This window comes from Pan paniscus, chromosome 1 (genome assembly GCF_029289425.2).
Source record: "Pan paniscus chromosome 1, NHGRI_mPanPan1-v2.0_pri, whole genome shotgun sequence".
NCBI classification, from domain to species: domain Eukaryota; kingdom Metazoa; phylum Chordata; class Mammalia; order Primates; family Hominidae; genus Pan; species Pan paniscus.
In genome coordinates, this window is record NC_073249.2 from 211,792,827 (window position 1) to 211,817,810 (window position 24,984).

General features: G+C 50.5%; 2 protein-coding genes across 6 annotated transcripts in view; one reads left to right on the forward strand and one right to left on the reverse strand.

Annotated features, from left to right (window-relative positions):
* Positions 1-3,442, forward strand: part of LOC100995437 (uncharacterized) — a 31,379-nt gene extending 27,937 nt beyond the window's left edge. The window contains exons 3-4 of one of the 3 annotated variants that reach the window (XM_014342746.4): positions 686-773; positions 2,846-3,442. In XM_014342746.4, coding sequence (XP_014198232.1) covers positions 686-773; positions 2,846-2,869 — 112 coding nt within the window. In that variant the 3' untranslated portion in view covers positions 2,870-3,442. Of the gene's footprint in view, positions 1-685 lie in introns of all 3 variants that reach the window. The other 2 variants (XM_034955900.2, XM_034955895.2) reach the window with 2 other exon arrangements.
* Positions 3,443-3,701: 259 nt separating this feature from the next.
* Positions 3,702-24,984, reverse strand: part of KAZN (kazrin, periplakin interacting protein) — a 1,229,740-nt gene continuing 1,208,457 nt past the window's right edge. For 2 of the 3 annotated variants that reach the window (XM_014342705.5, XM_034955817.3), the window contains 4 exons: positions 20,049-20,280; positions 18,365-18,466; positions 17,636-17,802; positions 7,299-9,340 (listed from right to left, as the gene is read on the reverse strand). In XM_014342705.5, coding sequence (XP_014198191.2) covers positions 8,851-9,340; positions 17,636-17,802; positions 18,365-18,466; positions 20,049-20,280 — 991 coding nt within the window. In that variant the 3' untranslated portion in view covers positions 7,299-8,850. Of the gene's footprint in view, positions 7,277-7,298; positions 9,341-17,635; positions 17,803-18,364; positions 18,467-20,048; positions 20,281-24,984 lie in introns of those variants that run through there. The other variant, XM_008951836.4, reaches the window with a different exon arrangement.

The window sequence follows — 24,984 nt, forward strand, 5'->3', positions numbered from 1 at the left end:
CAAGAGGATGGTGCTAAACCACTCATCAGAAATCGGCCTCCGTGCGGAGCTTGCAGATCATGACACTGCACTCCAGTCTGGGCAACAGAGCGAGACTCCGTCTCAAAAAAAAAAAAAAAAAAGAAAGAAAGAAAAAGAAAAAGAAATTGGCCTCCATGATCCAATCACTTCCCACCAGACCTCACCTCCAACAATGGGGATTACAATTCTACATGAGATTTGGGCAGGGACAAATATTCGAACTATATCACTGGCTCATATAGAAATTCTACCTGCCCTACGGTCTTTTGTTTTTCTATTTATGTTTTCCTGCAACCTTATTTTTTTTTTCCTCGTTAGCCAGATTGGAAGTTTCTTGAGGGCAGGGCTTGTATAATAAACTCAATCCCCTCTGGATGCTATGAGGCTGCACAGTTCAGTGGAACTTTCTGTGACAAAGAGGATGTTCTGTATCTGTGCTGTCTGGTACAGCAGCCACCCACTAGCCACATGTAGCTATAGAACACCTGAAATATGGCTAGTGTGACTGAGGAATGGAGTTTTAAATTCTAATTTAATTTTAATTCATAATTTGAGTACGTGTGGCCTGTGGCTGCCATATTGGCCGGCACAGCAGGGTAGCGTCTTCCATGGGCAGCTGTTGCTCTGTGAATTTTATATATTTATCTGTTTGTTTGCTTAACAGACAAGAAGAGTGTGCTGGACACTGGGAAATGTGGTCCAGGAGCAGTCACAGTCCCTACAGACCTCCCACAAATTACCATAATGCAAAGGTGAGAATGTGGAATGTCTCAGAGGAGACCCAGATTATAGCCTCTGGAATTCAGCGGAGATCTCTCGTGGTCCAGAGAGATGTTGCGGAGATGGGGTGGGACTGCGTAAGACTCCTCAAGGGCGATTAGTCAAACACTGAGATGAACTGATCCGTCTGCACTCTGCTGAGGAGCCCTTCTGGGATGTAAGTCCTCATCCGAGAGGCAGCTGGAGGGGACAGGGCCCGGCAGAATAGGGTTAATGCAGCCAAAGTTCGAATTCTGGCTCTATTAGCAGTGAACACTTGGGAGAGCTCCTTCACTCACCGACTCTCATCAGGAAAATAGTAATAGCATGAACCCCTCCAGATGGTTTTAGGATTAAAAGAGATACTTGTGCAAAGCCTCAGCATACAGTAAGTGGTTGGAACAAACATATGCATAGAATCTTAGCTGCCAATTATTAGGAGGACTCAGCCCTCTCCTCCTGGGGGGTGCACTGTGAGGCTTAGAAAGACTCAGGGAGACCCAGCCCCTCACCTCCATCCCACACGAGGCTCTACCCTTCCTTGGGGGCCGGGTCTTCCTTTCTTGACTCCCCTCAATGCCAGGGCTGCCTGGGGTGCCAGAGATCAACCACAGAAAGAAGCCCTGCTTGGTTCAAGTGAATTGAGGGGAGCTGGGCATTTCCCACCGGTTTGATGAAGCTCCTCTCCAGCTTCATTCCCTGCCACTGGGAATCAGCAGCACAACTTGCAACCAGCATGGCTGAAAACAGGCATCTTGGGCAGATTCTACCTGACACCTTAGTTGGCAGCCAATCAGTTGTGCCCTGGCTACCCTAGTGCCACCTCATGGGTCCCTTGCATTGGGCTGTAGCCTGATAAATCTGATTTAGCCGTGAGACAGAGCAAAGGGAAAGAGCGAACCGTTTGCAGAAGGTGGGACCTCATGTCCAGGTGTAGCACTTAGGAAGCACTAATTGCATCTGGGATGACACAGATGTACAGGAGCCAGGTCGAGGGTCCTGGGAGGGGGCAGAGGCCCAGCAGAGGATCTGCCTGGTGCCCTTTCTTTACCCTCAGGAGATGGTACCCTCACCCCCAGCACTCCAGCCTCAGGGGGTCCTTTGTAGCCGTGGGGCTCTGCCCCTCCTGCCACAGGACATTTGCACACTGTTCGTCCTGTCTAGAATCCTCTCCACCTGCTGAACTCCCCTCCACCCAGGCCTCACCTTCTCTTTTCTACATTAAATCCCCCATGTGAAAAGATATGAAAAGCCCTCTGACTACCAGCTACCTCTGCCGTCAAGACTTACTACAGTTGGCTGGGTGTGGGGGCTCACACCTGTAACCCCAGCACTCTGGGAGGCCAATGTTGAGGGGGATTGCTTGAGCTCAGGGGTTCAAGATCAGCCTGGCAACATAGTGAAACCTCTACAAAAAAAAAAATTAATCAGATGTGGTGACATGACTGTAGTCCCAGCTACTCGGGAGGCTGAGGTGGGAGGATTGCTTGAGCCCAGCAGATTGAGGCTGCAGTGAGCTATGATCCTGCCACTGCACTCCAGCTTGGGTGACAGAGCAAGACTTCATCTCAAAAAAAAGAAAAAAAGAAAAAAAAAAAAGACAGACCACAGTGACACTTGTCAGAGTATTTAATTCATGTCTGTCTTTCCCACCAAGACGGTAGTGGTTGGGCAGGATTTTTTACCATTACGTCCCAGCATCTAGCTCAGGGACTGCCTGCCTGCCTGGGATGGTCTTCCCCCAGATCTTTGCAGGGCTGGCTCCTCAGAATTTAGGTCTCAGCTCAAAAATCCTCAAGGATCCCCCGCGCTCTACTTGAAGTCCTGATCACACTCGTCACTATCTGAAATCAATCACCCTGGCCACTGGTGTGTTTCTTACCTCCTTTCATGACCTGTGTAAGTTCTGCCACTGGATCCCCACCAGCAAGGACCAGCCCTGGCTCCCAGGCGGATTGAATAATACAGTATCTGTGGTCAGCCTAGAGAAACTGGCCATCCCCAGTCTATCTTTCAGCGTCTTCTAACTTTTCTTGTCTCCTCCCCATTTAATACACACTTCCAGAGTGCTCAGCCCCTGCCGACATGAGCAATGGGCAGCGCGTCCAGCTGGGTTCCTGCCCCACGAGAAGCACACAGCCTGGTTTGGTAGGTGGGGCTCCATCAGGGCTGTTTGGATACCTGGGTGGAGCCCGCAGACCATCCCCCACCTTGTGTGGTTAGGGCTTTGCTAGGAAGGCCCAACTGTGCGCCATGACCTTGGAACTCGATGTGAGATCCCTGGACCGGCAGCAGCACCTGGAAGCCTGTTGGAAATGCTGATCTCAGGTGGGACTCCAGAATTCCCGCATCTGCACCTGCACTCCCAAAATACCTCCCCACCAGGTGATCCGAGGCCATGGGGCGGTCTGAAGGGCACTGTGCTGGGGCGTCCCACCACTAGAGATCCAGTCCGGTAATCTGAAGATGTAAGTGCCCCCAGGAGGAGTGACGGAGTGACACAAATGACACAAGGGGAGGGGACTTGTCAGGTGTCCACTCCTGACTGCAAGTTCCCAGGGCAGAAGGCAATGCCCCCACAGGGACTTTTCTAGACACTCCGAGTGCACCTGAATTGCATTTTGAGTGATGCTACCTGCTAAGGTAAATCCTATGCTGGGAGGTCGGGGGAGGGGGGTTTGCCAACATTGCAGGGGGGCGAGGGTTGGGAGAGTGTGTAATTGTGAGGATGAGCCTGGGATTCGGAGGCAGATGGACTGGGTTTCAGTCCCTGCCCTGCGATGTCTTAGCTTTACAGAGCTGGGCAAGGCCCTCCACCTTTCCGATCTCAGCTTCTCCATCTGTGAAATGGGTTCAAAATCTCACAAAGAGGCTGCTGGGAACACTAAATGAGAAAACACAGAAAAAAGCCCCCTCTGCCATAAAGTGCTGTGCAGTAGTATTTATTGTTACAGTGTTAAAATTCACTCTCGGGGAAGTGATTTGGGGCCACGGCCCTAGAAACTGCATCTTTGTTCAGAGCCAACCCATTTCCTCTGCAGCCACAAAATGCCTTTGTGTGTCAGGGCTCGGGAGATTCTCCTCGCTGGCCAGCCATTGGCAAGAATGCCAGACTCAGAGGTTGCTATTGCCCACAGGGTTTCTTCTCCTCTCCTTTCACAGCAGGAAGAGCCCTCCGGAGCCTCGGAAAGCAGAGTGGAAGTGGTGGTGCCCAGGACGCATGGGCTCTGATGGGAAGGGGGAGGTGGGCCTGAGCATGGGCCTTCTTCTCCCCAGGTCAGAGGGGCCTGGATGCCCCTGGAGGGAACACTGAGGTCACCTCTGGCCAAATCTTCCTGTTCTGCCAGTACCCAGCCCTGTTCAGTGACGTCAAGCTTTTGGGTCCCTGTCCTGGGGCCCTCCATGCTGGCCGGGCTGTGTAGAGATGCCCTTCTCTCCACTTTATTGGGTCCAGATTGTTGTGTGGCTTCTCCCCTCCTCTGCAGCCTGGGGTCTGAAAACAGTGACGCCAACAGACAGACAGATTTCCAAAAGAAAGGTCCGGCTCAGCCAAGGACAAAGGGGCCTTGCAGAGGCTCCTGGGGGTCAGAAAGCTGAGAGTCTACCGGGCAGGTGCCTTCTGCACCCACAGGCACAAACTACAACAGCTTTCCAAGAAGCGCATCCACATCATCCCCAGGTCCAGATGCCCACATCGCCCTGCAGGGACCGAGACCACACTCGGGCTGCTTGGACAGGATGTAGCGGGTCACTGTTCTGGAGCTGGCCCCTCTGTAGCCTGTGACAATCAGCTTGAGTCTCTGCCAAGTCTCCGCCTTCTGTTCTTCTTGCCCACCTTGAAGCAGAGTTGACTTTTTGGGTTTTTCCAGCAGACAAAGCTCACCCAATCTGACACTGTGGAGGTTGTTAATTTAACAACCAACCCATCCTCATGTTGAGAAACCAGCTCCAAATGCTCACCGGGCTATCAGGGATGGGGAGCCTCACGGGTGAAAGAGGGTTGTGATGGCATAATTTAAACCAAAAGAGGCATTTGCGGTTGCCCGTGTTGCCCCAGGCCTGCTGGCCTCCTGCTGTGAACGTTTTGGGCAATACCATCTCTGCCAGTGACCCCCAATTGTCCACTTGTCTCCAGCAAGATCGAACCATGTAAGTGCCATTTCTGACAAGTTGGGTGAACGTTGGTTTCAAAGCATCAGCTCTGCATTCAAGTGCCCTGCTACAATTCTGGCTCACTCTGCGGGAATAACTGCCTGCCTGGGCACGTTGCCGTTGCTGCCTCCCAAAAGGCAGTTTCTGGGGTCCCAGGTCATCCAGGCTGGATGTGGCTTGGGAGAGACCTGTAGCACCAGGTTGGAGGGAGGTCTCACCTCTCCTTTCTGAGCTGTGGACTGCAGCTTCAGGACCCTATGGATGAGGCCGAATGTCATGAAGATAATGGAATTTGGAGTCTCAGCAAAGCCAAGCCACATGCCAGAGATTCACCACCTGGGGCCCAGGATCAGAAGTGTGCCCTTAGGAGGCCAAACATCCACCTGTCTACCAACTAGACATTTGGTCTCAGACAGCAAGAAAGGCTGCTTTTATGTCATTAGGGGGAACACCACGGTCTTCGGCATGAGAGAGGTGTAATTCTCAAGTTCATCAGAGCTCGGCTTCCCCCATGAGAGGAAACAATTTGCCAGGTTGAAGAACACACGCTTTGAGGGTTCTCAGAGGCTGACACCTGTTGTGAATCTTGGAAACTCAAGCCCCAGTGCAAACGGCCTTGAAGGAGGTCGAGCATCATGGTTCCAACAAGTGACTCGCTTTGATAACCCGAGGTGTAAGCAGAATCGCAATGCATCCGTCCTTCCCTAATCATCACGTGGCTGTCATCTGGTCAATGAACTGAGGCCCGAAGGCTTGAGTCAAACTGGTTTTCAAGGCTGTGCTCATGGGATTTATATGTTTCTTGAGCCCTGTTGGAGGCTCTTGGCAGGTCTGAACATTAAACATTTCTTTTCTTCCTTTTGCACACTGCTTCAACCTAAAGAGTTGGAGCGAATTAGCTCTATGTCATTTCTGTGTTGTAAATGGGAAATTAGCTACCCCATAACTTCCCATTGTCTCCTGAGAGGTTACAAATTGTGTTACAGATATTAGCAAGTGTTAATCCTCACGATGTCCCTGGGAGGGAACCAGAAGTATCGTAGATGAAGACATCGAGGCACAGAGAGGTGAGGCCACTGGGAAGAAGCCACACAGCATAACAGTGGCAGGTCAAGAAAAGGGCTGGGGTTCTCCCCACCAATACCAAATGATTTTGCTCTGTGGAGTTTGTGTCTCGGTTAGGACATTGGTGAGCTATGTCACCTATGTTTCAGGTGACAGGGACATCACAACAAAGGTTTGTTGGGTTAACAATGTCAAGCATTTCCCTGCCTCAGACCCCAAACTCATTGCCACACTCCATACCACTGTCACGGAGTGCAGATAGTGGGGTTTGGAATCTCAGTAAAGCCAAACCACAGGCCAGAGATTCACCATATGGGGCCATCGGTCATCCCCGATCCTGTTGTCCCAATAGCTTTCATTCTGGTGATAGGATATCTGCATCTCCTAGAAATGTGGCTGCTAAGCCCCACTCCTGCACGGATCATTCACCGGCTCCCCACTCAGCGTAGCCACTCCTGGGTGGATCGGCAAACAGCTCTTCAATACGTCCACCCCCATGTGTCACAGAGCTTTTCAGGTGGAAGGATTTTGCATTCTCCCAAGAGAGATTCAGTGAGCCAAGTCAGGACCCAGGTTCTCAGTCAAGGGTAAGATGCTGCAGCCGAGAGTCCCCCAACCCCCGTCCTGTCCGACGTCTCGGCAAGAGGCAGCACTTCCTGCACCCGGCTCTGCCAGTGCACTGGGCGCTGGGGTGTGGGGTTGGGGTCCCCCCTGCTCCCGCCGGAAGGGTGTTTTAGGGAACTGTGGGCCTCTTCCCACCTTGGCAGCTCTGTTTAAGGCTCCAGGGACTGCTCGGCTGCTCCACAGTGACGGTCACTCTGAGGTGGAGCCTGTGTATCCTGGATGGAGGCAGAGCCGGACACCGTGACAGGTCCTCTGGGCCCATCTCCAGCTGAACAGGAAAGTCCATGGCCACCCAAGACAGGTGGGCTGGTGTCTTCTCTCTCCTGGGCGCTGTGGAGCTGAAACCACAGAGTCCGTCGGGATTTTGCCCAGGAGCAAGGGACATCCTCAGCCTGCGGCCGCTATGTACAGTGAGAACGACACCTGGGGCCATCTGGCTTCTCTTCCTTCCTGGGTCTCTCACATTGCGTCTGGTGGAGCCACCAGTTCCTTACACGTTGGTGACCTCCAGGCTGTTGTAGCCTTCCAGACGGCACTGTTCCAGCCTGCTCTGGGGGTCATCGTCTCCGCAATCTTCGTTTTGAAGAGAGCCATAGTCATCATGGAAATCGGGATCTTTGCTGCTGAAGCCCCTTCCTATCTTCCCCAGGGGCAGCTGAGAAGAGAAGAATATGATCAAAGGACAGGAAGAAGAGAAACAAGAATTAAGAATGAAGGTCTGGGAAATGTCTCCAATTCTAATTGCTCTGTGATTGAGTAACTTACTTAACCTCTGTGTGCTCCTCCTATTAGTAATAATACTCCCTGCTCAGGGAGGTTGAGGGGAGTTTGTGAATGACCATTAGGGGAGAGCTTTGTGTCCCCCCGCCCCCGGAAGGATTCAGTTGGTTACCAAGGGTGAGGACAAATATCGTTAGTCTGATTATTCCTGATTCACAAAAGCCTCCTTCTTCCCTCCTTGGTGGGTGGAGAGTTGAGGAAGTGTGTCCTGGAGACTACCTGTGAGAATGTCTGAGCAGGACCATGAGGTCTGACTGCACTCCCAAGTCAAGGAGGAATATTCTAGACGGCCTGGTGTGGCAGAAAGAATGCGAGTTTTGGAGACTCACAGACCCAGGTTCAGATCCCTGCTCTGCCACTTCCCAGCTGTGTGACCTTGAACAAGTCACTTCCCCTCTCTGAGCCCATTTTCTCAGCTACAAAATGGGAATAGTAGTTTCTAACTCCCAGGTTTGTTGTAAAAAGTAAAGTCCCACCAGTCTGGCCAACATGGTGAAACCCCGCCTCTCCTAAAAATACAAAAATTAGCCGGGCGTGGTGGCAAGCTCCTGTAGTCCCTGCTACTCAGGAGGCCGAGGCATGAGAATCACTTGAACCCAGGAAGCAGAGGTTGCAGTGAGCTGAGATCGTGCAACTGCACTCCAGCCTGACAGAGTGAGACCCTGTCTCAAAAAAAAAAAAAGTCAAGTCCCATCTGCAAAGCACATAGCAAGTGCTTGCACCGAGTAAGTCCTTGATGTACTTGACGAATAGTGACTATTATTATCACACATAGTAGGCCTTCAAAAATACTTCTCTCTTATTGCACACATCTCTGTGTTAAAGTAGTCACATTAGTGCTTTGTAACTATTTATTTGACTGCCTTTCTTTCCAGACCAGTGTTTCCAGATCTTCTTTTTTTATTACTATTACTGCTCCCTAAGGAGACTTTTTAGACAGTTTTTTCCTAATTGCACCCCTGCTGTGAAATTGTAATGCCACAGACATACTACGCCTCTGCTTCCGTACCATATGTACATTTGTGCTTTTACATAGAAAGAATAAGAATTTTTGCCACCGCCCCCACCCCCCACCAGCGCCAAAACAAATTTTCACTCCTTTGGGGGGCAATATCAGCCCCAATTACTAGAATGCATGTTCTAGAATGGAGCTTCTTAAGGGTAAAGTGGCAATGTATTCATCTTTATGAATGAATGGGGATCGTGCCTTCTTCAAATGGAAGACATTTTGGATTACCCAGTTCTGCCATCTGTGTCTGTGCATTTCCATTGAGGAATCTGTGTCAGTTGGAGTCTGTGCAATCAGTCCTGAACTGCACATGTTTTCATACTGTTTGGTTGGAGTCACCAGAGGTTCATCTTTGCTATTGGTCAGGTCACTGAAGTCGCAAATTGAAATCAGTGATTGGGGCTCAGAGTTTGGGGCTGCGCTGGAACCCTCTGGGCAGCCTAGCTGAATGCAGGATCCCCCTCACCCCAGAGAACTCCTTTCCAGGAGACCAAGGTGGGTCCCAGAATCTGCACGTTCAGTAATAGCCCCAGGTGATTCTGATGCAGGCAGGTGAGACCTGCACTTTGAGATCCAGGTGCTACTCGAAGCCCTGCGGGGGCTTTGTGCACTGTACCCAAAGCATCGTGAAGGTTCCTTGAAGGTACATCCAGGGCATCTGTCCTGGATGCCCCCGTGACCCGGCCACCTTCACAGGCCAGCACAGGAGCCACAGAGCTCCCGGGAGGAGAAAAAAAGACCTGCCGCTGGGAGAAGAAAAAAAAGACCTTTCCCGGGTCTGCAGGACTCACAGGCAAATCCATTGAGAGACTTACCCGGCCAGCCTTGTACTTGAGACCGCTGCTGTTCTCCTCCTTTCCTGCCCGCGTGACGCTGGAGGCCCTGCCAGGGGGTGTTCCAAAACGCTCAGCCTCCCGGATGCCTGTGGAGCTGAAGAGAGGACCATTTTGAGTCAGCAGGGGAGGCTCAGTCAGCTCCCCAGAGACACACACACACACACACACACACACACACACACACACATTGGTGACAATGACCACAGCTGCTGAGACCGACTGATTACCTCCCACATGCCATCCTTGTGCTCAGCACTTTATAAGCGTGATTCTCACAACATGCCTGGGGCTTGGGACTGCCAGCCCAGCATTACAGGGAAAGGAGGCCGGAGACAGCAAGCAATTTGCCCAAGACGACACAGCTGTAAGCGGCAGAATCAAGATCTGAACTCAGGCTTCTGACACTCCAAAGTCTTGATCTTAACTCTTCAGTGTACTGTGAACCTTACTGCAACAGACTCGAGATGAGAATCTCAGCATGGTAGCTAATTAGTTGTGCTTAGAGAAGCATGAGGAGTCTCCCCTGCTCTGAATTTGCAATCTGTGTCCCCGACCTGGCTTTCTGCCTGAAGCTGCCCCCATGACTCCCTTCTTTGTGCAAAAGCATGGAAGCTTCTGTTAGGATTTGGCCAACTACGACCTGCCTGCAGGTCAAATCCAGATGGCCGACTGATTTTATAAATAAAGTTTTATTGGAACTCAGCTGTGCCCATTTGCTTATGTGTTGTCTATGGCTGCTGTCTTGTTGCTATAAGGACAGAGTTGCAGACTTTTGACAGAGATCATATGGCTCCCAGATCGTAACATATTCACTATCTGGCCTTATACAGAAAAAGTCTGCATATCAATGCTGTGGATAAACAGATTTGGGGCAAGAGGCCCGGCCTGGAGCCAGAAGTCACCACGGAGGTAGACTCATTGAAAGAAATGAAACTTCTAGGCCGGGCATGGTGGCTCATGCCTGTAATCCCAGCACTGTGGGAGGCCAAGGCGTGTGGATCACTTGAGGCCAGGAGTTCAAGACCAGCCTGACCCACATGGCAAAACCCATCTCTACTAAAAGTACAAAAAGAATTAGCTGGGCATGGTGGTGCACACCTGTAATCCCAGTTACTCGGAGGCTAAGATTGAACCTCAGGAGAATCACTTGAACCTGGGAGGTGGAGGTTGCAGTGAGCCGAGATGGTACCACTGCACTCCAGCACAAGACTCTGTTTAAAACAACAACAACAACAACAACAACAACAACAAAAAGAACCTTCTAGCATCTTTTAAGCTGCCTCAGAGAAGTTCTTCTTCTGGGGCAAATTTTGCTGAGAAAGTTCAAGGTAGGGGAGTGGTGTGTAGGAGACAGAACTGATTGAATGGCAAATGAGCTACGTTCTCAAACTCTTGGGTTCCACAGGCTTCCACATAACAGGGAGGGCCTTGCTCAGTGGTGGGTCAGGAAATGCCCTCATGAATGGCCCCTCTGCTCCACCTGGAGGCGAAATCCCCCAGGTCCAGTGGGGAAGCAGCTGTAATTGCGGAAGCCAAAAAATGTAAACTCAGGCAGCTGGCTGTTTGCTCTCTGGCACAGAGGGGTGCTGGATCCCCCAGCTCTTGGAACACTAGCAGTCAAATAAGCCTGGGAGAGCCTCAGGGTCCCATCTCTTATTTTCACTGAAGAAGAGACAGAAGACCAAAGAGGGGGTGTGTCTTGTCCAAAGATACACAAGACACCCAGTGGCAGGGATGGAAATTGAACTTGGGCCTCTGGGATCAAGGTCTAGACCACGGCCTTCCCACCTTGGGATTTAGGGTAGGACAGTGGTCGCACGTGTGGGCTCCACGTCAGCAGCCTGGCTCAGTGCCTTAGCGTTGGCATGGCCCGGGCTGCGTGCTGAGCAGAGTGGGGTTAATAACAGAACTTCCTCGGCAGGTCATTGTGAGGACTAAATGAGAGGATACACACACACACACACACACACACACACACACAAACACATATGCACACACACACAAACACATACACACAAATACACACAAACACACAAATACACACACATACATACACATACACAAATACACAAACATACAAACACAAATACACACATACACAAATACACATGAACACAAATACACAGACACACACACAAACACACAAATACACACTACATATACACACACAAACATACACACATACAATATGCCCACACACAAATACACACAAATACATACATATACACACACAAACATACACACATATACACACATACACACAAGTGCACATACACATATACATATATACACATACACAAACACACACAAACACCACCTAAACATACACACATACACAACACACATATACACACAAACACATATGCACACACATACACAAATACACAGACACATACACAAATACACACACAAATACGCACATACACACATACATATACACACATACACAGGCACACACACGCACATATATATACACACATACAAACACCATCTACACACACAACACACATATACCCACATACACAAACATACAAACATACACACACATATACAAACACATACACAAACACAAACACAAACACACACACATACACCCATACACAAACATACACAAACACACACATATACACACAAGCACACACATGCACATACACATATACATGCACATACACAAATACACAAACATACACAAACACCACATACACATACAACACACATATACACACATACACACAAACACATATATATACACACAGACATATATACACATATATACACAAACACATATATACACACAGACACACGTACACAAACATACAAACACAAACACACATACACACAGATATATACATACAAACACACACTCATACACAAACATACACATACACCCATATACACACATATAAACACATACACAAACATACAAACACACATACACATATATACACACACACACACACCCATACATACCCATACATATACACACACATAAACATTAAGCTCTGAGTAACAGTAGAAAGAGTAATTGCTACAATTACATCTTACTGTGGCCAAACAAAGGCTTTGGGGACACAGACGTGGTTGGAGTTCCTGCTCAGCTATTCCCTCCATATGTTCTGGTGCGAGTAGAACACATTACTGGGCCTCAGTTTCCTCATCTGTACGATAAAGTCCAGTAAGCAGCCCTGATCTTTTTTTTTCTCTGAGCGAGGGTCTCGCTCTGTTGCCCAGGCTGGAGTGCAGTGGTGCAATCTTGGCTTACTGGGCTCAGGTGATCCTCCCACCTCAGCCTCACAAGCAGTTGGGACTACAGGTGCACGCCACCACACCCAGCTAATTTTCGTATTTTTGGTAGAGACCGGGTTTTGCCATGTTGCCCAGGCTAGTCTCCAGCTCCTGGGCTCAAGTGATCTACCGGCCTCGACCTCCCAAAGTGGTGTGATTACAAGTGTGAGCCACTGTGCCTGGCCAGCCCTGGTCTTAACAAGCTACCTTATGCACAGAAAGTGGTTGTCTTTCTGTAGACAAAGGAATACGGGGTGACCTTGGCCTCCACTGTGCCAAAATATCCTCCCTCCTTATTTTTTCCACAGTGGCTGAAATCCCCCCATCTAGGCCTTTGGATTAGATGAAAACACGAAAACTCCAGGGCATAAGCCAAGCACAGGGCCAAGGTCTTTGGAAGCTTTGAATCGACCTATTAAGTATTTCTAGTCACTTGGACCTCGAGGAAATGTTACGTTAGAAGGAGAACTTTTGATGAGGGAACGTTATGGAGAATGGGGCATCTCACTGGAATCTCCTGAGTCAATGTAGAGCACCCTGGGCACTAAATAGGCATCATGGTGCAGGAAGGAAGGTTGGGGGTTGGGAGTCAGCCTCCACCAGCTGGGCCAGCCCGAGCATTGAGTCTCAACCATTAACCAAGGATTTACAAGGGCGGAGAGGCACAAGATGCTGTGCTGGAGAAAATGAATGGGAAGGAAAGAGTACTCGAGGGCCACCCACTACGTCCTGGGCAGTGTCAGCTCCTCACCACGGTGGCTCAGCAAACCCTCTGCAAAGCCCTGGGAAGAAGGAGTGATCATCCCCATTGCAAGCTGAAAAAACCGTGGCTCAGACAGGGTACATTTCTTGTCTAAAATCACACCGATGATGGCGGAGGAGCCAGAATGTGGCCTCAAAGGCCCCGCTGGGTCCCATCGCACACAGGCCCACACCTCTGGGCACTGAGCTGACCCAGTGCCTGGAGTTTGGGCTCACATTTCAGGGATGGTTTGAGGGTGGGGTGGGACAGAATCTCATCTAAGCTCAATGTGTCCTTCCACCCCCGTTCCAGTGGCCTGCTGAGTGACCAGAGAATAAATGTTTTCCATTGCCAATGTCTTGGGAAGCCTGTCAGCCGAGGAGGTGGGACAGGTGGCAAGGTTCTCTCATTCTATGTGTTTGAGGGTCAAGTCTATTTGAGTTTGTAATGGAATTGTTCTTCTCCATTGAAATGCTAATGAGAACGCTGGAGCAAACTGACAGAAGGGGACTCCTATGCATGCAGCTACTCCAGAGGAAATTGACTGCATGGAGATTCTTCTGCCTCCAGATGAAGGCAGGGGCAGATACATAGTGACTGCCAGGCATCTATGTATCAAGCAGGCTGCATACAATTTGCCTCACTGAACCTTTGGAACAAAGCTACAAGGTCGGTATGAGTCATATTCCCCTATTACAGAGGAAGAAACTGAGGCTCAGAGAGTAAAACCTAAAACCACTAGCTCATGTTCAACACAGCAAGAAAGCAGTGATGCTGGGGCTCGAACCCACATTGCAGCCATTGCCCTGCAGAGGAGGAATGGGAGGCAGCGGTGGTGGGGCTAGGGGTGGGTTTGGAATAAATCACTAATATTTATATTATTGGGTGTCTTACGATGTACTGGTTCCTTTGCCAATTGCTTTATGCATTGTCTTATCTCATCTTGCCATCAACTCTTTGGGTGGCAGATAGTGATTACCATACTCATTTTACAAACGAGGAAAGTACAGTTCAGAGAGGTTAAGTAACTTGCCCAGGGTCACACAGCCAGGATTGGTGCTGCTGGGATTTGAACTTGGGTTGCCTGGGGCTAGAGTGCCACAAGGCATTCTGGATGGGTTTATGTCTTCACCTAGTTGTCTATGAAACCAGTTTCTTGCCTGGATGGGAGCCAAAGCCTTTCCTGGATGAGCAGAGACCCTCAGAGATCTATTTAAAAAGGGAAAGAGAGAAAACCTGGAGTGGAAGCAGGCCCTGGGCTGGAACTCCACACCATCCACCTATGAGGTCTTCTCCCATCTCTGTAAGCTTCGTGAAGGCAGGACATGGATCACTCAAGTGCCTGCTCACAGCAGGTGTTCAATGACTGTGGAGGGTGGCTTTTACGGCAAAAGGGGCACTATTCTAGCTTAGATCCCAGGGGAGAGAGATCAGTTCCAGAAAGAGCTTCTGACTAGGAGTAGAGACCTGGGTCCCAGTCCTGCTCTGGTTCCAGTCCTGCTCCTTTGTGTGTCCTGTCCCTGACTCTGTTTTAGTGACAGGCCATATCGCCTTCAAGGCATACTTTTTTTTTGTTTGTTTTGACTCCTCCGATCCCCTGGCAGCTGCCTTTGGGTACCTCTGCTCCTTGCTGCATCCTTCCTGCCCACTGGTTTTATTCTCCAGGTCCTTAAAGAACAGTCCTATGACTGACACATTGTTGGCGCCGGACCAAGGTTTATCGGGAGATGCAGGAAGTCAGTGTGTGTCAAAGCAGATACCATGAGACCACGGCAGAGACTTCTCCTTGGCGCCTTTGGGTCATGTGCATTGTCAAAGTTGTGGGAGGAGACTAGAGATGACGTCATATTGGGACCCATAAGCTCTTGGTGAATGTGGAGCCTGGACAGAGTCATTTCCCTCTTATCTTATCATTGAGAGGTTCATTGATTTCGTCTCATTCTTGAAGAAGTCCCTGCCCCACCACAACATAAGAACCCACCCTATTTGTCCCCACCAGTCCCTTCTCTGGTGCTCCCTGACTAGTCTTAGTCCTGAACACACCTGTCACCTCATGAGTGGTCAAGAGTTTAATCAGATACACGAATGCCTGATAATATTCAGCTAGAGCCATCTCTCCAGGGCTCAGAAAAAAGTTTGTTACAGATCATGTGGCTCCAGAAGGGAAGTCAGGGAAAGGGGATAATTCTGAGGAGAAAAGGCTTTTTCCTGTGTCTTTTGATTCATGGCTCCTGGAGGAGGGTTTTGTTTTGTTTTTCTGTTTTGTAGAGATGGACCCTTGCTCTGTTACCCAGGCTGGAGTGCAGTGGCATAATCATAGCTCACTGCAGCCTCACACTCCCGGGCTCAAGTAATCCCCAGCCTCAGCCTCCTGAGTAGCTGGGATTATATGGTGCACTCCACCACCTCCAGGGAATTTTTAAAATTTTTAGTAGAGAAAAGGTCTCGCTATGTTGCCCAGGCTGATCTTGAACTCCTGGACTCAAGCAAGCCTCCTGCCTCGGCCTCGCAAAGTGCTGAGATTGCAGGCATGAGCCACCATGCCTGGCCTAAAACAGAGTTCTTATCAAACATTGTCTCCGTAAGAACCACCCCAAAATGCTAAAAGTGCAGAGTCCTGTGCTCTGCCAGCAGATACTTGTCCTGCAAGTCTGAGGCAGGAGCAGGGAATCTGCATTTTACAATAGCTTCAATGAGTCTGCTGCAAGGGTCTGTGGGGTGGGCCTCACTTTGAGAACAGCTTGGGTGTCAGCCTCCAATAGGGAAGAGCAGCCCAGGACACCTGGACCCTGCCATACATGCACAATTTTTCCTTAAGCCTCAGTTTCCCCACCTGTATAACATGGGGAGTGGCCCAGCTGCTCCCTAAGGCTCCATGTGGTTTGGGGGTTTAGCACTCAGGCCTGAGTTAGAGAGCCCCAAGGTCAAATCTGGGCTCTGTCAACAAAACCAACAAACCTTTAGATAGGCTGATTAAAAAAAAAAAAAAGAACAAAACTCAAACTCAGATCACTAAAACCAGGAGTAAGTGAATGAGTGAGAGAATATGACTACCAACTTTATATATGAGGCATTATAAGATAAAAATTATATGACCAACTGCATGCCACCAGATTAGCTAACCTAGATGAAATGGACAAATTCCTAGAAAGATATAAGCTACTGAAACTGCCTCAAGAAGAAATAGAAAATCTGAACAGAACTCTAACAAGTGAAGAGATTGAATTAGAAGTCAAAAAGCTTCCCAGAAAGAAAAGCCTAAGACCAGATGGCTTCACTGGTGAATTCTACCAAATGTCTAAAGAATAACAAACACCAAACCTTCCAAGCTTTTCCAAAAACCAGAAGAGGAGAGAATACTTCCCAATTCATGCTATGAGGGCTATGTTACCCTGATACCAAAATCAGACAAAAACATCACAAGGAGGGAAAACTATAGACCAATATCCCTTATAAATATAGATGCAGATTTTTTCAACAAAGTACTAACAAATTTAATCCAGCAATATATAAAAAGGATTATACCCTGTGACCAAGTGAGATTTATCCTGGGAATGCAAGGTTGGTTTGACATATGAAATTCAATCAATCAATATAATACACCATATTGATAGAATAAAGGACAAATCTAGGATTTGCCACTTACTAGCTGTGTATCTTGGGCACATAGCTTGGTACCTTTGAAGAAGTTTCTCCATCTATAAAGGAGGGATAGTGCTACTGATCTCTTGACACTGCCAGGAGGATGAAATTAGATAGTTCACACAGGAAGTATTCAATAAATGGTCATCTAACCCTAAGTGCATGATTTTAAGAAGAGAATCCACTGGGAGGGGGACTGGTTTATGCCCAGGTGTTCACTCTCTGGTCACTTTTCAGATGAGGATACTAGGATAGGTGGGCTGATGTGGTCTGCTTACCTGGTCCATAAGCATCATTAATATGGTCATTCCTGACTCCAAGCCTTTGTCCCCACAGTTGCCCCACCTGGACCAACCAACTCAACCTATTAGGCCAATGCAAGTCCTCCCAGCTACACTCCACCTGCATGTGGCCTTTCCTTACACATGCACTACTTGCTATCTCTTCTCTAAACACCTGGGTGTTTTTTGATTTAATATACACTTAATTCAAGACCTGACTGCTCCTCTACCTCTCTCTAGTCTATGACCTTCAGGCTAAAGCACTTTGCTTCTCTGAGCCTTAGTTTCCTGATCTGTAAAAGGTGACCACCATGGTGCAAAGAACGAGTGGGAGGCAGTAAGTGATGGGCCAGGATGGGGAGCTGGACCATCTGCTTCCAAAGCCCTGAGCTGTACTGTACCCAGCAGCCCACACGACTGGATCCCAGCCCGTGCTCACTTGGCTGGGTGGAAGACGGCGCTCATCTCCTCTGCCAGGTGTCTCCGGAGGATGTGTTTCCCACTGGGGATGCCCAGGGCAGTGGCCATGGCCTCGGCATTGAATGTGGGCTCCAGCACCAGCACAGCACCATGGACGCCGCTGTTGGTCAGGTTGTCTGCGTACTCCTGGGGGCAAAGGCAGGGGGCTTGTTAGCCTGCAGGGGCCATGCTGCTGGCCTAAGGGGGCCCCAGTTCCACGTGGGGCTCTGTCCCCAACAGCAAGGGCTTGACCCCCTGGGGACCAGTTAATTTGACGGTGAAGAGGAACCCCTCCCCAATTTTTTAGAGCCACGAGGGCAGGGACCTCCTGTTACTGAGATGGCCCCTGACCCTAGCAGGAAATCATCAATATTTGTTAAATGAATCTCAACCCCACACTTGCTTAGGAGAGTGGGGCTGGCTCAGCCTTTCTACCCCATGTGAGCAAAGCATCATGACATGGGGCTCCTATTTGGAAGGTAAGCAGTTCCCTCCTCCTGAATAACAGGAGGCAGGTAATTCTTGCTGGGCCTGAGTTAAGATGCTCCAGCCCACACAAAGGGGATATTAATTTGTGTGGGATTTGCCCGTTGATTTGCATGAGATCTGCATATTGATTTGCATGGGATTTGCATATTGATTTGCATGTAGATTTGCATGGGGTTTGTGTATGCCCGAGAGTCACCCCGACGTCCGCTATCACCCTCACCTTCAGGTCGATGTCTCGAACCCACTTGAGCACCCGCTGGTTGGTCCACACCACGGGGTCAATGTTCTGCGTCTCGCAGCGGGCCCGGCGCTCCTGGAGGGCCTTGTGGGGAGACAGTGGGTCACTCGGAGGGACAAGGGGACACACAGAGGCCACGTGTGGAGTGGGGGCGCCCCGCATCTCTTTTTCCCCCCGAGACAGAGTCTCTCTCTGCTGCCCAGGCATGAGTGCAGTGGTGCTATCTGTGCTCACTGCAACCTCCGCCTCCCAGGTTCAAGCAATTCTCCTGCCTCAGCCTCCCAAGTAGCTGGGATTACAGGCACCTGCCACCACACCGGGCTGCTTTCTTTTTGTATTTTTAGTAGAGACGGGGTTTCACCATGTTGGCCAGGCTGGTCTCGAACTCCTGACCTTGTTTGTGATCCACCCACCCTGGCCTCCCAAAGTGCTGGGATTACAGGTGTGAGCCACCAGGCCCGGCCCCTGCACCTCTTTTTACATGTAACTGCTGTGATCTCCCACATGTGCCTCCTTGGCAGACTGGGAACTGGGGCCAGAGTCTGTGTCCTTGTCACTCCCTGTCCTCGGCGTGGCATGGGGAAGGCACTGCTGCTGTCCTCGCTCCACTAACAGGGAGCTCCGACTTTGCCCAGAGCCACACAGTGACACGTCTTGGAGTTGGAATGAAAACCCATGTTTGGCTGATTCCAGGTCCTCTCTCACCACCTCGCCACCGTATCGCAGGCCTCCCTGGGTCCCACAGGGACTGACCCCAGTGTTCACAGTAGGCACACAGTGGATGCTTTTCAGTGGGTGTTTGAGAAGGGGGACACAAGGCTGGATGGCCCCCTCTTCTGTCCCTCTTCTGACCCTGAATTGTTGGGTTCTGACATCACTCTAAGAAAAGTCAGCTACCTGGACTCAGCCCCACAGTGCCCAGCAGCTCAGGCCCCTGGTGACCTCTGCAGCAACCCCCCACCACCTCCCACCTCAAAGCCAGCAGCCCACCCAACAGGACTCTCAGCAACTCTGCTGCCGTGGATCAGTCCTCTGGGCCTTCACCACGCTGTTCCCTCTGCTGGGTTGCTTTTCCCCTCATGTCTTCTACTGATCCCTGGGGTTCCTCCTTGGGGTCTCAATTTAGTCGTTGCTATCTCTGAGGAGCCATCCCTGAGCCCCCTGGAGACTTCTCTGGGTTTTCTTTTTTTCTTTTTTTTTTTTAAAAATAGCAAACACTTAAAAAATTTTATTTTAATTTTTGTGGGTATACATAGTAGGTATATCTTCTCTGGGTATTCATAAAACCCTGGGCTTCCCTCACTGGGACAATCTCCCACAATATTGGCACCACCAGCTTCCTTGTGGTTCTCTCTGGTAAGCACTTAGCTCTCCAAGGATGAGGGCTCCCATTTCCCCTGCACTGAGCACAGCGCCTGGCCCGTGCCCAATAGGGGGTTGTTGGAAAGAAGGAGGAAGAGAAGATGGCTGACTGGCTGGCTGGATGATGGCTGGATAGGTAGGTAGATGGATGGACGGATGATCAATTAATGGATGGCTGGATGATGGATGGATGGGTGGACAGATGGATAGATGGGTGGTGGGTTGACAGATGAACAGACAGTAGATGCCAAGAGGGGAGGGGTGGGCAGTGGAAGGCACCCCCACCCTGTGCCCCGGTCCTCACCTCCCTGCTGAAGTTCACTTGGTACAGCAGCTCGATCCCCAGCAGGATGCTGACCTGGTGGAACTTCTTGGCCACGTTCAGGTGCTTCTCCAGGTCTCGCTTCATCAGGGAATTCAGCATCCGCCCATCAACCAGGTGGTTCTGAAAGGCCTGGGAGTACTGGGACAGGCCAATGTCATTCAGCCAGGCCTTGGCCACCCAGTGATGGTCCAGCTCGGCAGCTTTGGACAGGCTGGGGAGGAGACATAGCCAGAGAGTGGATGGGTGGGGAAAGGCGGCAGGAACAGACGGATGGGCGGAAATGGGTGGAGATGCAGAGAGAGGAAAAGCAATGGGGTTGGGGGAGGACCAAGAGAGCCACAGAGACAGACATGGACAGGGACGAAGCCGAGATCAAGAGGGAAAAAGGGAAAAAAAGGAGACAGAAAGGGCAGAGATGGGGAAAGAGGTGGATGGAGGAGGGAGACAGAGAGAGAGAAAGGGACACAGAAAGACAGAACAAAGAGAGAAAGAGACAGAGAAGGAGAGAGAGAGACATTGAGAGAAAGGAGCAGAGGGAGATAGAGAAGAACAAAGAGGAAGAGGCAGAGAGAGAGAGAGAGAGAGAGAGAGAGAGAGAGAGAGAGAGAAAGACCGAGACTCAAGAACAGAAAGGGATCAACAGAGAAACAAACGGAAGGGAACAGGAAGAGAGAATCCCACACTCAGACGCAGCGAGGGTGAGAAGGCGCAGGGGCGGGGAGCAGAAGGGCCATGTGTGGCAGGAGGCTGCACTTCTGGGGACCCCGCCCCTCCACCTAAGCCCCCCTCATTTCCCTGGGGGCCTCCACAGCATCCCAGAGACCCACAAAGCCTGGGCTTGGCCCACCTGATCGGCGCATCCCTCCCCAGTGCTCTGCGGTCTGTTTTCCTGTTTCAGGGATGTTGGGTGTCCACTCAGGTGTGCCAGGCAGGTCCTAATCATGCGCGAAGAAGGCAAAGCTGCCGTCCTCGCTCTACAGATGGGATGCTCCAACTTTGCCTAGAGCCACACAGTGGCCCATCTTGGAGTCAGAATTAAAGTCCATGTTTGACTGATTACAAACCCTCTCTCTTACCACTGCACTGCCAGGTCTCAGATTTCCTTGTGCCCCACATAGAAATGACCCCTGTACCACGTATACAGCAGGTGCACAAGTGCTTGAATTTTCAAGCCGGTGAATGTGTGACTGTGCCTGGCTGTCATTCCGCTGCTCGCCACACAGTGGCAGCCTTGCAGAAGGAACGAGGATCACCGCATCCCACCTGCACGGGACTTTGCAAAATGCCCCAGGTCTGACAGGTGGGAGAGCGCTGGTCTAAGTGGGAGGTGCAGGGGGCCACGAAGCCATCAGTATGTGAAAGGGAAAGTGGTGGGCTTGCAAAGCCACTCCACCCTGCTCCTGGGGCAGCAGCCAGAGACAGCTTGTCATGCCACCCTCCTGCTGAGGGTCCTGGGTGGATCCTCTCTGTCCTTCCTGCCTTCATGCCTGGATATGCATTCAGCATCCCGTGACCACCCTGCTGGGGTACATGCTGCCATACAATGGGCTCCTCTTCCCTCCTAACCCCTTCCCCTCTTTCTCCAGGCACTCCTGTCTCTGTATTACCCATCTCCAGGGCTCTGGAAGGCACCCGTGAGGGAGGGCTCCCAAATTCTCCACTCTCTTCTGAGCATCTAAGCTCTGAGCTCTTTTCTGAGCTCCTCTTTCCTCTCTCGGCCTCTAGCTGTCCTCTTAACGCTGCCTGGCTGTCACAGATGTGTCATACTTAATGGCTCAGTTGTTCCCCTTCACTGTCACTGTCACCGTCACCCAGGGGCCCTTCTCTGTCACCCAGCTCCCAAGCTGATAGCCCGTCCTTGTCTATCGGTCACTCTGGTCAGTGCATCCTCTGTCCACTTCTCTCCTTTCCCAGCTCTAAGCTGCAGGCATCTCTGGTGTGGGTTTCTGCCACTTTCCCCGGCTGCTCCCCGTTTCCTGCCTTTGCTTCCCTTCTATTCCACATCCCCCAGGACCACCAGGGGGTCCTTTTAAAATGTCAGTCTGATCATGCACTCCCCTGCTTAACACTCTGTGGCTTCTCTTTGCAGGAGTAAAATCGCAAGTCCTTTGAATGGTCCACAAGGGTCACCTGCACTGGCCCTGGCTGACTTCCCCTCCCCCAACGCACATGGGGCTTGGGGTCCTGGGGGCCGTTTCCTGGAGGCACTGAGCTCTTCACCCCCCATTCCCCTCCCTGGCTGGCCCCTTGCAGCCCTGCCCAGGGCTCACCCCTCCTCATCCCTTGGGCGTCAAATCTCCCTTTTCTCTGAATTTGCTGTCTAAAGTTGCCCCCAAGTCTGCTCACTGTCCCTAGCGCTTTCCTTCAAAGCTCTAATCACATACTGAATCTAAGCAATTGCTGGTTTGTCCACTAATTTATTTTCTCTCTTCCCCACCTTAGCAGATAAGCTCTGTCAGGACAGAAACTGTGTTCGCTGCCAAACAGCACAGTCTACGTGCACAGTAGACACTGATTGAATGCTTCCTGGAAGAATGGCTAAGAGAAGGATGGGCTTGCAGCTTGGCTTCACTCTCCTTCCCTCTGCCCATCAGCCTCCCAGAACCACTTGGGTCCACCGGGACCCCCTTGTCTCCGACTGTCCTCTACCCCACCCTCTTCCCCCGGTGAACTCCTATGGACTCTGCAGAGACGTCTGGTCTCCTGGAAGCCTTCCAAGATGTCATGCTGGGTCAGGAGCCCTTCTCTGTGTCCAAAGCCCCTGGAAGTCCCCATCTCTGCACCAGTCACATTGTGGTTCATGGTTATGCATCTGGCCAGCTGCCTCACTGGACGGTCAGCTCCTGGGGGGCAGGATGGGGTGTGGCTTATCTGTGAATGTCCAGGGCCCCTTCAGGCTCTGAGTTCACACTCACCAGTGTTTGTCTCATAGTCGAATGTGTGGATGACAGAGCAGTGCTGGGTGAGCGGGTCATCTGCCCCAGTCCACCTGGAGGCTGCCCAGCTGGAGCCCCTGAACTGGAAACTTCTGGCCCAAGACAACCTCCCTTCTAGGATGAAAAGGTCCTGGGGCAGTCCCCCTCCCAGTCCCTCAAGGGCCGGCCTCAGCCTTGTTACAGGACGGTTCTCTCGGGCAGGAGCTGGAGCCCACAGCCCTCTGAATCAGATGCCACTGGGCCAGATTTGTCACTGATGAAGACTAGAATGGCCTCCTCTCCTCTCTGAAGCAAGAGTTTGGTCAGCAAATCAATGGTGCAACAAGAGTTGGGGTGGAGAGCTGGGGAGGGGGCACCCCACTTAACCTACTCGAGAGGGGCCCATCCATAATCAGCAATCTCCATCTGCATGCCCACAATTAATGTGCTCCTGCCCTTCAGAAATGTTCTCTTTTCATTAACGGTGTCCCCATGGGGCCGCAGCTTGGCGATACGTTCCCAGCTGTTGGTTTGAGCTATTTATTGTAAGAGCCCAAGTTGAATAAAACAGCATGATTTTAAAAGGAATTCAGACATTTTATAAAATCTGTCACTGCCCCGTCCCTGAACTGGAGCCGGATTAGACTCTGAAATCTGAGGACGGCACAAAATTTAGATATTGTCTGGGTCACAGCGCAGCACGGAAAACGGGAGGCTGTTCTGGTTCTATTACTTTTTAGCTCTGGGACCTTGAACCTCTGGGTCTCCGTTTTCTCCTCTGTAAAACGGGGAGAATTGCGCTTACCTCATGGAGTTGTAGGGACTAAAAGAGAGGAGAATGCAAAACCCCTAACACAGGGTCTGGGACACACCTCGTGTTCCATAAATAGTAGTAGTAGAAGCTGTCATTGTTCTTGTTTTTAACAAAAAGGCAGCATGGGACACTGGAAAGGCAACTGACTTTGAAGTCAGGTTTTTTGTAGTGTGACTTTATGCTCATGATTTCTCTGCATCTAATTTTCTCCGACTTTATTTTTCAGACGGAATTTCATTCTTGTCGCCCGGGCTGGAGTGTAATGATGCAGTCTCGGCTCACTGCAACCTCCGCCTCCTGGGTTCAAGCAATTCTCCTGCCTCAGCCTCCTGAGTAGCTGGGATCACAGGCACACACCACCACGCCTACTAATTTTTCTATTTTTAGTAGAGACAGGGTTTCACCATGTTGGTTAGGCTGGTCTTGAACTCCTGATGTCAGGTGATCCACCTGCCTTGGCCTCCCAAAGTGCTGGGATTACAGGTGTGAGCCATCATACCCGGCCTTCTCCATCTTTAAAATGGGAGTAAGCATGTCTATCCTGCATTGATGTTGTGAGGGTAAATAAAATGATATCCATAAGGTGATGATGGGTTGGTAAGGGGTTGGTGGGTTTTGTCATTGGTATTTTGTAGATAAGGTGACCAGTCCCAGAGAGGATGCCATCATGCCCATGGTCACACAAGATGTCATGGCTGAAAATGTTCTCGAAGATGAACTCATTTAGAGTTCTTACCCCCGAGTCCATGGAGCCCTGAAAGTGGGTGGGCCAGAGAGTCCCACCCACCAACCCAACGCAGTGAAAAGTTGCGAAGTTTTGTGTATTTTTTCTAGAGAAAGTGTCAAAAGCTCTTATTAGATTCTTAAAGTGGTCATGATCCTCAAAAATTTAAAAACCACTGTCCTAATTTAACTCCCTTCACTTCTCAGGTGGGAAACAGTCCCAGAGAGGGCAAGGTCATGTGGCAAACTGGAGACAGGCCAGATTCCCACTGAGAGTAGAAAACTCAAAATAAGTCCTCTGCCTCCTCCAGGAAGCCCTGGGGTTGTCTAAGGGTGGGGCTCCACGATCCCTGGGACCACAGACTCCTGGATCCTAGAGGTTAACATGGTGCCACTGTTAGGGATTAAATGTTTCCCTCTGCCACGCCCCCCACCCAATTCACATGCTGAAATCCTAACTTTC